Here is a 12,592-nt window from a genome sequence, read left to right as displayed (position 1 = left end):
TCCACCGTGTTTGACAGATAGACACTTACTGTTGTACCTCTCTCCTGAACTCCTCCATACATGCTTTCGTTGTATTATTGTAATGTCTTTAACTTTAGGGAGTGAATGAGCCAACTGCAAAACTACAGGCCTTCAGCTTTTGGGAACAACCAACTGCTCACCAACTTTGCTACGACGATACAGTCGTTCGTTCTTTACAATGAATACTTCCCGTACTCTGTCTGTAATCTGTGTTGATTCTTGGATGCTCTTAGTAAACAAGGGTGCTAAAGAGGGGTCCTCCCTTTGGAGTTGGACAATATTGCTCGGGACAACCAGGAGCTCCTCAATCTCTGGTTCAGGGAGTGACTCAGCAATTTCTGTCCCCCTCACTTTTTCCTGTCTTCTCTGCATTCTACTTTTCTTTAAATGTGGCCTATTTGGTCCATCAACATCCGGAATTTCACTGACTGAAAAGGGCAACTCACTCAAACCTAGCTCTGACTGAGACACTCTATTACCAGACCTAGTGACGACTAGCAGACCTTCACATGCAACATGCAGATTCTTCTCTTCTCTGTCTTTGCTAATAACTCTCCAAGAATTGGCATGTCCGGGTCCAAGACAATCTGGTACTGTAAGTACGTACTCCTTTTCATTAACTTGAAGGCAAACATTGGCAATAGGATAATCAACATTATCACCATGAACACACCAGACTTTAACAAAATGCGGTGTCGCTAGGGAGACAATCTTGCCTGACAAGTGTGCGGCTACTGCCTGAATCCAAGAGGGCAACACACGGCTTTCCCTCAATGAAAACACAGATGGTGTGCTCCTGATCACTGGAGGGTACGAGAGACTCAGTTTCCTCCTCTAGCAAGTCAAAACACTGTGGTGAAAGACACATGTAAGTCTTACTGACTTGCTGACCTGGGCAATCTGCCTTAAAGTGACCTGCTTGACCACAAGCATGACATACCAATGGGCCTCTCTGCTTTACTTCTCTAGCGTGGCTACTGCTAGTGATTGGAGAACTTTGTTTAGGGCCTTTAGCTCTGGACCCATTCCCACCCCCTGACTTACCCACAAATACAAGGGCTGAACTGGGTTTTCCTACCATGTACCCTTTTTGTGGGCATCCAGCTGCAAGAAAAGCCTCTGCCATCTCTGCAGCTTCTTTTGAAGTGGTGGAGTTGCACTCTTTCACCCAGGTCCTCAGCTCTGGGTTAAGAACTCTGAGAAACTGCTCCATCACTATGACATCTCCTATTTGGTCCTTTGTCTTCTCCTTTGGAAGCATCCACTTTTCATATAGGTCTTTAAAGCGCGTTCTCAGCTCTTTGGGTGTCTCATCGTCCTTCACCGTCATGTCGTGGAATCTGATTCGGTAAGTCTCAGCACTTATTTCAAATTTTTCAAGAACGGCGGTTTTTACTTTATCATAGTCCATCAGTGTCCATAGCAACATATGCCGCACGTGCTTTAACACTAAGAAGTGGAGCCAGATGCAGTGCCCATTCTTCTTGTGGACATCCTGTTGCAATCCTCTCAAAAGTGGTTAAGTAATGTTCAATATCTTCATCCTCACCATAGGGCTGCATCTTCGGGCCTTTCCAACCGCTTACTCTGCCCAGATTGGATGAATGTGGTGCTGCGAAAGATTCAGGGGGGTTTCCTCGCTGTTGAACAGGCTGTTGCACCTTTTGCCGAACTGAGGGTCTCAGTGGCACTCCGGAATCAGCTACTGCACCTTCCCACAGCACCTGATGCTCCCGGCGCTCCGACTGGACCTCCTGCTGCAGTTGGCTGAACTGGTGTTGCATTCTACGCCACCGTTAATCCTGGCGTTGTCTGTCCTGCTCCCATTTTGCCTCACGGTCAGCATGCTGTTGCATCAGGCCTTTCAATAAAGTTGAGAGCTCAGAGAGACTTTGTGCTTTGGTGCTGTGCTCACCCGTAGTTTCTGGCAGGTTGCCATCATCTGGGGCCTCCTCTGGGGGAAAATCTGTTGGCCCTTGAGGTTTCCTTGACTTGGTTGATTTCTGCATTGCTATCACCTATTGGCCTGGAGCCACTGCTGCCACCATTTGTGAAGTAGCGTAACATAAGCAGCATGGAAAGTGATAGGAAGACAGCATCTGCAGACTGTTCAAGTTTCTTTTAAGTGTTCTTTATTTTCTGGCGTAGCCTTTCAACAATTGTTTCACAAAAACATAAGAACCTTTCAGTCTTCTTCTTTTTCCTTTTACGTATTATTGGCGGTTGGCAAACAACTGCATGGTGCATTACCGCCACCACTGGTATGGAGTATGGACAGAAATCACGCTAAAAAAAAAAACAAACAAAAAACAAAAAAACAAAAACAAAACACTTCATATCCTCCCAAACAACTTTCCTTCTCTCAAAAACTGAAACAATGCCTGATAACATTTATCCCCCGACTCCTTCTGTAGTAACCCTACAAGATCAAGGTTCATATCAATGCTACTGAGATTTCGGACCAACCGTCTCCTCTCTACCATATATTTCCGACACTGCAAAATAACATGCTCCAAAGTTTCATCCGCTCAACAATAATCACATTTCCCTGAGGAATGCTTCCCTATCAAGAACAGTGTGGAATTCAAACCCGTATGCCCAAATCTCAGTCTTGACACCACCGCCTCCTCTCGCCTACTCCTTCTTGTGGATCGCCTCACTCCCACCCCCCTTTGAATTTTATATAACCACCTTCCCCTCCTGTCTTCGTCCCACTGTTTCTGCCATCTTCCCCTGATTTCTAGCTTAATAATACTCTTTACTTCCTCCTCAACACCTGATACTGAATCAAATCTAGCTTTCTAAGAGAAGTGTCTGCTGCCGAATTATATGCCACACAACCATAATCTAACGTTGACCTCACCAATCCAGTGTATATAGCCCTCAGGGACTCCCTATCTGCTCCCCAATCCTTCCCAAACACCTCAAAATGTTCAAAACTTTTTTACACTTATCCACCAATTCCTGAACGTGTGCACCCCAAGTTAACCTCTCATCAAACCACAACCCCAGAAACTCAAATTTCCTCACTCTTTCTAATCCTATGCCATATAGCTTCAGCTTAATTTCCTCATTAACCCTCTTACTTGTAAAAAACATTGTCTTAGTCTTATCAACTGAAAACTTGAATCCCCACGACCATTCTTCCACTTTACCAACCGCTTCCTGTAACTTCTTTACAACAAAACCAACATTCCTCCCTCTCCTCCATCATCAGCAAAAAGTGAACACCCCACCCTCTGTCATTAAACACATCATTAATCATTGAACCTGTCAGTCTTCTTCTTCTTCAGTCAAGTTTAACGGCAGCTTGCATCCAAAACTGTTGCATTACTGCCATCTCCTGGCTGTTAACCGTCCGTCACTCCTGAATCCTCAGATCCTCTTGATGAGACCAGTACTTCTCAAAAACGAAAAACCACCACTTTCCCTTCACCATGACTTAACTTATCAACCACTTGTCCAAATGTAAGTTCCCTTCCACCACTCAGTTCCCTTCCACCACTCAGTTCACCCCACATCACCCTCCTGTGTACCTGTCAGTCAAAAGCTCTCCTGCTTTATATAGAATTCCACTCACACCTGGATCTCATTAACCTCTACAATTGGGAAAACAGGGTAGACTAAATAACACAGTCTAGACAAAGAAACAGGAATAAAATCATTTTTCCACTTAACAAACTCATTCACCCAACGAAACAGTTTGAAAAGTCAATCTCTTCACGTAATCTGACTCATGAGGTTATTTTAAATGAAATAAACAATTTTACACAAAAGAAACACCCCTTCATTTGGTTACACCCAATTGACATGATCAGGAAGTACTGGGGCGGCCCTTCCCACATACCTGTTTTACACATAGGACCTGCTCAAAGGAACACACAATGGTAAGTATAACCAAACTACATAAACAAATGAAAGATCCAAATCAATTAATGATGAAGTGACATTTAGCTTTAAGTACATTTGCACAGATGAAATGAATATAACCAATGCTACCACAAACAGACCCAGGATAGTATGTAGAGCCAAGGTTACATGTGTTGTGTTTACATTAAAGCATTATGATAGACTATACAGGATAACAGAACACAAAATAACAATATATGCAAGTGACAAATGGCAAATGAATTCTGTCCTAGCCACTTTGTCACAGGCTTGTGTATTTTTGCTGCTAGGTTAAAGCCACACCCTTGAGCTTTACTAATAAGAAACAGAGAGGAGCTGTATAAATGTACCAATATTGATCTAAAATGTGTCGTGAGTGAGATTTATTTACTGCTTCCTTGTCTTGTGATTCCTGAAATGAAAGTTGTTTATTAATCTTTTTTCCCCACTTGGTTTGTTGCATAACAGCTTGGTATTTGATTTTGGGGAACTGCAAAAGGAACATTAGCACAGAACTCAGAATGTCCTGTACACGTGAGCTAATTGAGCCATAACTGATTCTACCTAATAATGTTGTGTAAACTGGTTTTTACAATGTGGGAATTCAATTTTTTTAGATGCCATGTGTAATATTTGTGGTATTGTATGTCTCCCATCTGCAGTAAACCAGTTTAATTATTTCTTATGAGGTCTAATGCGAGCTCAACCACAGATTACAGTTTTACACAATAACTTCCATTCCACTAAAATGATCTGTAGGCACAATCCTGGTCAAGAAATGTGATATTTTTTGCCTAAGTTTTGGAGGATATCTCTTTTTGGATATTACAGCAGTTTTTTCCCTTTCTCTTCTAGTTTCCTGTTGCAAAATACCTACGTCAGTACTTACTGAGTACTACTGCCCAAGAAACAGAAGTGAGAAAGTCCACCCAACGGCACAAGCAACTTTAAACTCTCTATTTTCACACGAGACATAAAATCCCTATGTAAGTATCTTTTTCTCTATAAAAAAACTTTGTGTTATTTATAACCTATAATTTTAAAGCTTATATGTGTAAATGTTTGTATTTTTAAAAGTCGTGGTTCCATATATTTCAGGAACAATCATGGACGTGGAGTATTTTGATTATGATAACTACACCGCAGACATCGATAGCAACCTCACCACTGAAGGAACCCTAAATTTATATAGCGCCTCGTCCTCTTCAACTTATGCTCTGGTGGCAGTCAACATCATCATATGAGTTTTGGGGCTTGCAGGAAATTCCCTGGTGATTTGGATTTGTGGATGGAAAATGAAAACCACAGTCATCACCATCTGGTACATCAGCCTGGCCATTTCAAACTTTTTGTTCTGTGCCTTGTTGCCTTTCGAAGTTGTGTACATGATAACTTCACACTGGCCCTTTGGAGAAGGCTTGTGCAAGCTCGCCTCATCCGCCCTGTTTCTCAACATGCACAGCAGTGTGTTCCTGTTGGTTCTCATCAGCACTGACCACTGTATCATGGTCTTATTTCCTGTGTGGTCGCACAACCACCGCAAAGTAGGAAAAGCCTTTGGAGCCGTCATCCTCATGTGGGTTCTTTCTGCATTCTTAACAGTGCCCTCACTTATGTACAGGAAAACCACGGTCCACGGCTCGGTCATTCAGTGCCACACGGACTATGGGGTCAGACATAAAGCGGTGGTACTGACCCGTTTCATTTGTGGGTTCCTGATTCCTATCCTAATGATTGTCTTCTGTTGCTCTGTGCTTGCCATAAAGCTCAGAAGTCTGACCCACAAGTCAACAAAGCCGTACAAAATCATGGCTGCGCTCATTTTGTCTTTCTTCGCCTGCTGGGTCCCCTACCACACCTTTGTCCTGCTGGAGATAGACTTTAAGAAACACAACCTGGAGGTCATTAAAACTGGACTAAAAGTTGGGGCCACCTTGGCTGCAGCAAACAGCTTCCTATCTCCAGTTCTCTATGTGTTCATCGGCAATGACTTTAAGAAAACCCTAAGGCGGTCTTTATCATCAAGGATTGAGGATGCTCTGGCAGAGGATATTCGTACAGGTGGTCTCAATCACTCAAGGTCCAAAACAATGGAAACTGGCCTAAATTAGAGTTTTTACTAAGGAGTACATCACAGTGCATAAATATGATTACCGTTCTCAATGACACTGATAATATTGAATGTTGAACTAACAGGTTATTATGGTAACTTTAATAGATTTTTGCACAATATCACATTTCAAGACAAAGTGATCACAATCGGTTATTCAGACAAGCAGAAATCTGGGAAATTGCTATTAATTCTTAATCCATTCAGGTTAAACAAAGCATATCTTTGCTCAGGTATTTTTGTGTGTGTGAATGACTGTCTTGTCTTATTGATTATTGTCATGTTTCCTTTGAATTTTATATTTTAAGTTTACTTATTGTACTGCATTGTTAGCTCTGCGATAGATGGGTGACCTGGCCTGGGTGTACCTGCGCCTCTCGCTCCCTGGCAGCTTGGAAAGGCTTCAGGCCTGAAATGGATAAGCACAAGAAAATGGGAAGATGGATGAACTGTGAGGAGCAAAGTGATGCATGTAAATATTAATATGAGTGCCAAAAACTGTGGACTCACTAATGAATGTAATAAAATACTGAAAAAAAGATACACACTCAGTCTCCCTTAAAGGGAACTTGACAAATAGTAGTATTTTATTGTCACTTTCTTCTGTCAAAGTTCTTACATTTCAAACTTACACCCGACCTGCACCCATTTTCACACCTTAGCTCGTGTGATTAGTCCAGACGCTTTTCTTTCCAAGCTACTTAGACTTACATTTCAAAGTACAGTCAAGGAAGTCTGCTCTAAATTACTGTATTACTTATATTTGTACTTTTAATTAATAAATATTAAGTGTACCTGTATTCATTTTTCCAGTAAAAATCAAACTATCACCTGACTTTGAAGTTCCTGCAGATTATTTTTCTTTGTAGATAGTTTTTACCTCTGCCAAGAAGGTTATGTCTTTGGTAGCGGTTGTGTGCGTGCGTGTCATTCAGTTCATTCAAGAGCTCGAATTTTTTTTAATTATTCTGATCAAACTTTGTAGGGGTCCAGAGTGAGGTCATGTTAACTATCCATTAAAATTTGACTTTCATCCACTAGGGTCTTCAAGGTCAAGCAAATGATTTATTGGTCAAAAATTGATAAAATGCCTTTTAACTTACAAACTATGATTCTTACATGTGTGGTGTATATAGAGAGTACTGCATGAAGATTTTAAATATCAGGTCACATTTGAACTCTGACTTCTCCTTCAAGGTCTATAGACTGATTTGAAGGTCAAAGTGATAATAATGCCATATGGAGCTAGTTGCTGTTTTTTTTTTACTGCCATTGTATGTTGATTGACAACTTAGGCATGCAGCAAATGATATATGGGGATTTTAAATATCACGTTACTTTAGACCTCTGACCTCTTCTTCACAGTTAAATGAGACCAAACTTTCACAAAATGTCCTCATCCTCGTTGCAGCCAGTCTCATCCTTCTCGTCTTCCTTATCATCTGCGGGGCAGTTTTCATGAGCCACAGACGCAAAGTCAACGCTTACTATCCTTCCTCCTTCCCCTCAAAGATGTATGTGGATGACAGGGACAAAAGTGGAGGTGCTAAACCCTTTAACGAAGTTCAAGAAAAAGCTTCCCCGGGGCAGGAAAGCGAGCCAGTGGACTCTCACAAGCAGCTCCAGGCTGACATTATGAGGGCTGCCAAGAGCCTGCGCGCTCCAAATAAATCTGTTGATGCTGCAGAGAGAAGCGATCCCAGTCAGAAAGTAGCAGACCACAGTCCCGAGGACAGCTCAAAAGCAGATGACAGCATCCTAGACCATCAGCTCCCAAGTCTCCCAGAGGAAAATGAGCCGAGCGAGCTTTCCGACAGTGAGGCCACCACCACAGAGGGCAGCTCAGAGCCGAATCCTCCTGAGCTGCCTCGGTCAGAGGAAGTTGATTCACAAGAGCCTTTGACGGGCAGGAGTCCGCGGCCCTCCTCTCTGCACATTCACAATGACTCTGCTACACTTCAGCTCATCGCAGGAGAGAAAACTGCCTTCTAAGAAATCACATTTTTGCAGAAAACCAAAGATTTCTGCAGGATTTTATTTGAGGAAATGCAGAGAAGTTACTAAAGATACAGCAGGCAGAGTTGAAGATGATACATGATACTCTTTATGCACCTTTGTACAAGTTTCACAGTACACAAATAGTGTTAGTATTTTTTGTGTTCCTGTGTTTGAATTTAAACATCTCTGCTGGTAACAGTAGGTGGTGTGGTCCCAATTACTCTGCGCTTCTATGCAGAGGTGTGGACTCGAGTCACATGACTTGGACTCGAGTCAGACTCGAGTCATTAATTTTATGACTTTAGACTTGACTTGAAAAAATGTTCTAAGACTTGTGACTTGACTTGGACTTTTACACCAATGACTTGGGACTTGAATTGGACTTGAACCGGTTTACTTGAAAAGACTTGATATTTTACCCCAAATATAAAATTTAACATGCATATTATATAGAGATTGAAAATGTGACGTCATTCACGGGTAGAACCGCAAAGGATTCTGGGAACTCGTGGCAAGCGGTACTAGCGCACGCAGGCTTTCAATTAAAATCAGTTATACAGCGATAAAAAGAAACACAAAAATGTCAAGAAGCCGTTGTATTATTAACTGCAATAGCCGGTCGCATGACAGCCACGGGAAGCCGACGGGTAAAGAGATCGGTTGTTATCGGATTACCTCGTTGAAGAGAAATTGTTCAAGCCATGTTTCCGAAGTAACAAAGAGGCGACTGGATTGCAGCCATTCAAAGACCAAATATAACGTCCCAGAACACTCCAGCTCACAGGTTAGTCTGCTCCAAGCATTTACACGAAGGTCAGTGTTTTGTAGTAGTTAATACGTCATTTTCTTAACATAATTGGTGATATAGGTTACAAGCAAGTCTGGCGCTGAACAGAAATTGTCGCGCTATGCTCCTTTATTTATTGTGCATAAATAGTGAATTGTCCTGACACAATATTGCGTTTCTCCTCTGTTATTATGGTACATTGACAAAAACATATACTTTTATTCACAGGATAAAACAGGTTTTTTGTATCACTAATTGCCCAGTACGATTACAGCATACAATATTGTCACTGCTACATTTCTGTGATGGGTACCAGAAATTATTTCCACTACTAATTAATTACCGTTGAGCTCAAAGGTCCTATTAATAAACGGTTAACGAATGTGTATTTATGAAGACGATTTGTGAGACTGGTAAACTTATGATACGTACGATGGTCTTTCGTTCTACACGGTACATTTCAAGGTCCTGCACCCATCCGTCGGTAAACTGTACCTGGGCTTGTTGCAGTGACCGGAAGTTACTAAACTTCATGATCGTATGCGCTCACTCCAAGAACCGTATGATTATAAATATGCATATAAATATGCTAAGATGAGATAGCTGACTTCATCTAACTAGCAAATGTTTTCCAGGCTACGTTGGTGATACAGTTTTTTTTAATGTGTATGATATTTTTGTCATGCGATTTTAAAGCCGGTCCTACAACCGCATCCAAGAATGACATGCAGCTTATCTCAGAACTGTCGGTGAAAATTATTCTTGGAGCTAGGTTTAATTGAGCTGCATTTTAAAGAGGTGCAATTTCACAATTTGTGTATATTTTCTAAGTTCACTATTTTGTCATGTGTTGAGAAAAACACAGATTTTAAAATTACATGGTCTAATATTTACATTTAGCATATAACTGCAACATGCTTTTTTCATATTTTTTTTAAAGATTCGAAAGGACTTGAAATTCAAAGTTTCAGGCTTGTGACTTTACTTGGACTTTTACACCAGTGACTTGAGACTCGACTCTGACTTGCCTGACATTACTTGAGACTTGACTTGAGGATAAAGACTTGAGACTTACTTGAGACTTGCAAAACAATGACTTGGTCCCACCTCTGGAAACAGGTGCAGGGGAATGCTGGGCCTGAGCTGCCCTGGGAGCAGGAACACAATGGTGCGAAGGAGCAGGCTCAGCAAACACAGACTCTTCTAAAACGTTTTTTTAACTTCCTACCACCACCACGTCTAACAGTCTTAATAGTCTCAGTCTTAGCAGTGTTCATATGATTATTAGTTTCCAGCTCCGAGGAACGACAGCAATCACAACTCACCACCGGGAGTTGCTCCGCAGAAAAAGAGTGGTGACGGTGTGAGCGTCGCCTCCTCCGGGAAGTGGGAGGTGGCGAACTGGGCTGCGAATCCTCCAAAGGACCGGGCTGCGATGAGGAAGCAGAGAGTTTGTGAAGCTCAGAACGTGGCAGACCCAAAAACAGAGCGAAGGACTGCAGCGGAGTGAGTCTAACGTCCGGTGTCACATAATCTCTCTTTCTCCGCCGCTTAACTCTCTTGTCGGACTGGTAATCCAGGGGTGAAGGCGGAGGTGTAGCGACTGGAGAGAAGGAGCACGTGCTCAACCTGATCGCCCGAGGCATAGACGCTGGCTCGGCCGTAGCCATTTGGAGGCTGCGGGGCCCTCCCAAAGCCAAACGTGACCCATAGAAGGATGACTGGAGCTCCTGGGCATGCTCAGCTTCCTCCCTCACGATCTCCTTGAGGAAGGCAGAAACTGCGGGTCGCTGATACCACACGGAGTCTGCTGGGTCCATGTTCTGGTCGCGATCTTCTGTTAGGTTAAAGCTGTGTGCAGGCAGGAATAGGACCCAAGGTGCAGACTCCAGAGACAGACGTGAACTCAAAAAAGGCTTTAATTTAATACTCAAAATATAACATAACTGAAAAAACTCAAAACAAACTTAAACTAGAGAAATGACAGAACACACAGCTAGGAAAACGGTAGATCGCGACACAGACCCAGAGAAACACTGGGCTTAAATACACAGAGGGAGCAATCAGGGAATGGGTAACAGGAGGGAAACACAGCTGGGGCAAATCAGGCCTAACGAGACAAGAGGAAGCAAAACCAGACACATTAACATCAGACATGGACTTTCAAAGTAAAACAGGAAACACATAACACAGACTGAACAAAGACACAGACTCATATGCAGGCACTACAAAGGGAACAGAGACGTGGGAACAGGGCAGACACAAACACTGACTGAACACGGGGATATAGGAACTTAGGATCAGTGTTGGTCAAGTTACTTGAAAAAAGTAATCAGTAACTAATTACTGATTACTCCCCCCAAAAAGTAATCCCGTTACTTTACTGATTACTTATTTTCAAAAGTAATTAATTACTTAGTTACTTAGTTACTTAGTTACTTTTTAAAAACACGATTTACAACCTGAAGAGGTGATAAAGTGATAGATCTTTCAGCCCAATTCTACTTTTTCTACATAATCCATCATACAAAATGTAATCAAATGGAAAAGTCTCTTTTTTTAACTTGTTTTATCAGTTTTAATCTTTTAACTTTATGCATCAAGCAAAACATTTAATTATATGCAACATTCTCTGACTTGAATAAATTAGTTTAACATTTAAACCCATTTTCTGCACATTCCAGCACATAAAATAAAATATTTTTTGTGTTTTCACTCACTCTTTCAAACAGATGCAAGTAAAACACAGCAGAAAATAAATAAAGTCAAAGACTCAGCGGTCCTTTTGCTCTATTTTCACCTGTAAAGCAGGAGCAGGGTAGGCGGAGGGTTACCCTGGTGTAGGTGTGCTGCGGTCAGTTGAAGAATCCGCGCGAGTGTCTCTGTGAGTTTCCCATCACGTCGTAGCTACTCGGTACTTGCTCGGAAGTTTAGGGGTTTTTTTCGCTGTAAAAAGAAGTTTTCTTCCCACGCACGATGGACGCTAATGTTTTTGTCACTTTTTATGGAATCAAACTCAAAGTAAGGTCAGTACTTCCACACTTTAAACGCTGCACGCTCATACTCTCTCCTGCACTCGATATATTATCCATTGTTGATCTGCACACAGCTGCTGTCACCAACGTCGCACTCGCTTACGTCACTGTCATGAGACATTCTCGCAAAAAAAATCACGGTTTTAGTAACGCAGTAACGCAGCGTTCCTACGGGAAAGTAACGGTAATCTAATTACCGATTTTGCAATAGTAATCCCTTACTTTACTCGTTACCTGAAAAAAGTAATCAGATTACAGTAACGCGTTACAAGTAACGCGTTACAAGTAACGCGTTACAAGTAACGCGTTACTGCCCATCTCTGCTTAGGATACACATAGACGCGAACTAGACAAGGGGATGCAGGTGATAGGGGAGACATAAGCCATAAGACGGAACTCAAAGAAACCAAAAACTAGAAAGTATAAATAATAACATAAACTCAAACACCCTGGGTCAACGACCCAGGCATCCTAACAGTATCCAGATGTAAACATCCGGTTTGTTTGATGTTTTTCACCTTGAGTTTGTAAACCCACACGTGATTGCTATTTTTTTAATGAGTTTAGATAAATGTAAACGTTTTTATCAGGTATAGTTGTTTTGCCATCTGCTTTAGATGTGCCAGTTTGTGAAGCAGCAAGATTCATAACACTAAGAAACCACCTGACGTCGTTTTCTAACTTTTCTTCACCGCTGACGGCCGCGGTTAATAAACTGCTTTAATCGGCACAGGTTCGATAATCAAGGGTTTA

The 12,592-nt window shown here is 41.9% G+C and overlaps 1 protein-coding gene and 1 pseudogene across 1 annotated transcript; both read left to right on the top strand.

Annotated features, from left to right (window-relative positions):
• Positions 1-4,832: 4,832 nt before the first annotated feature.
• LOC146638656 (chemerin-like receptor 1) lies at positions 4,833-6,056 on the top strand (annotated as a pseudogene).
• Positions 6,057-6,363: 307 nt separating this feature from the next.
• Positions 6,364-8,090, top strand: LOC146638655 (uncharacterized). The gene is made up of 2 exons (XM_085364360.1): positions 6,364-6,426; positions 7,385-8,090. The coding sequence occupies exons 1-2, from the start codon at positions 6,364-6,366 to the stop codon at positions 8,009-8,011; spliced, it is 690 nt and encodes a 229-aa protein (XP_085220486.1). The 3' UTR covers positions 8,012-8,090.
• The last annotated feature ends 4,502 nt before the right edge of the window (positions 8,091-12,592 follow it).

Source organism: Diplotaxodon limnothrissa, linkage group LG2 (assembly GCF_057381915.1).
Source record: "Diplotaxodon limnothrissa isolate DT_005_m linkage group LG2, D_limnothrissa_male_GT1.1, whole genome shotgun sequence".
In the NCBI taxonomy this organism is placed as follows: Eukaryota; Metazoa; Chordata; class Actinopteri; order Cichliformes; family Cichlidae; genus Diplotaxodon; species Diplotaxodon limnothrissa.
The sequence above is the reverse complement of the archived record's forward strand: the minus strand, read 5'-3'. Positions and strand labels throughout refer to the sequence as shown.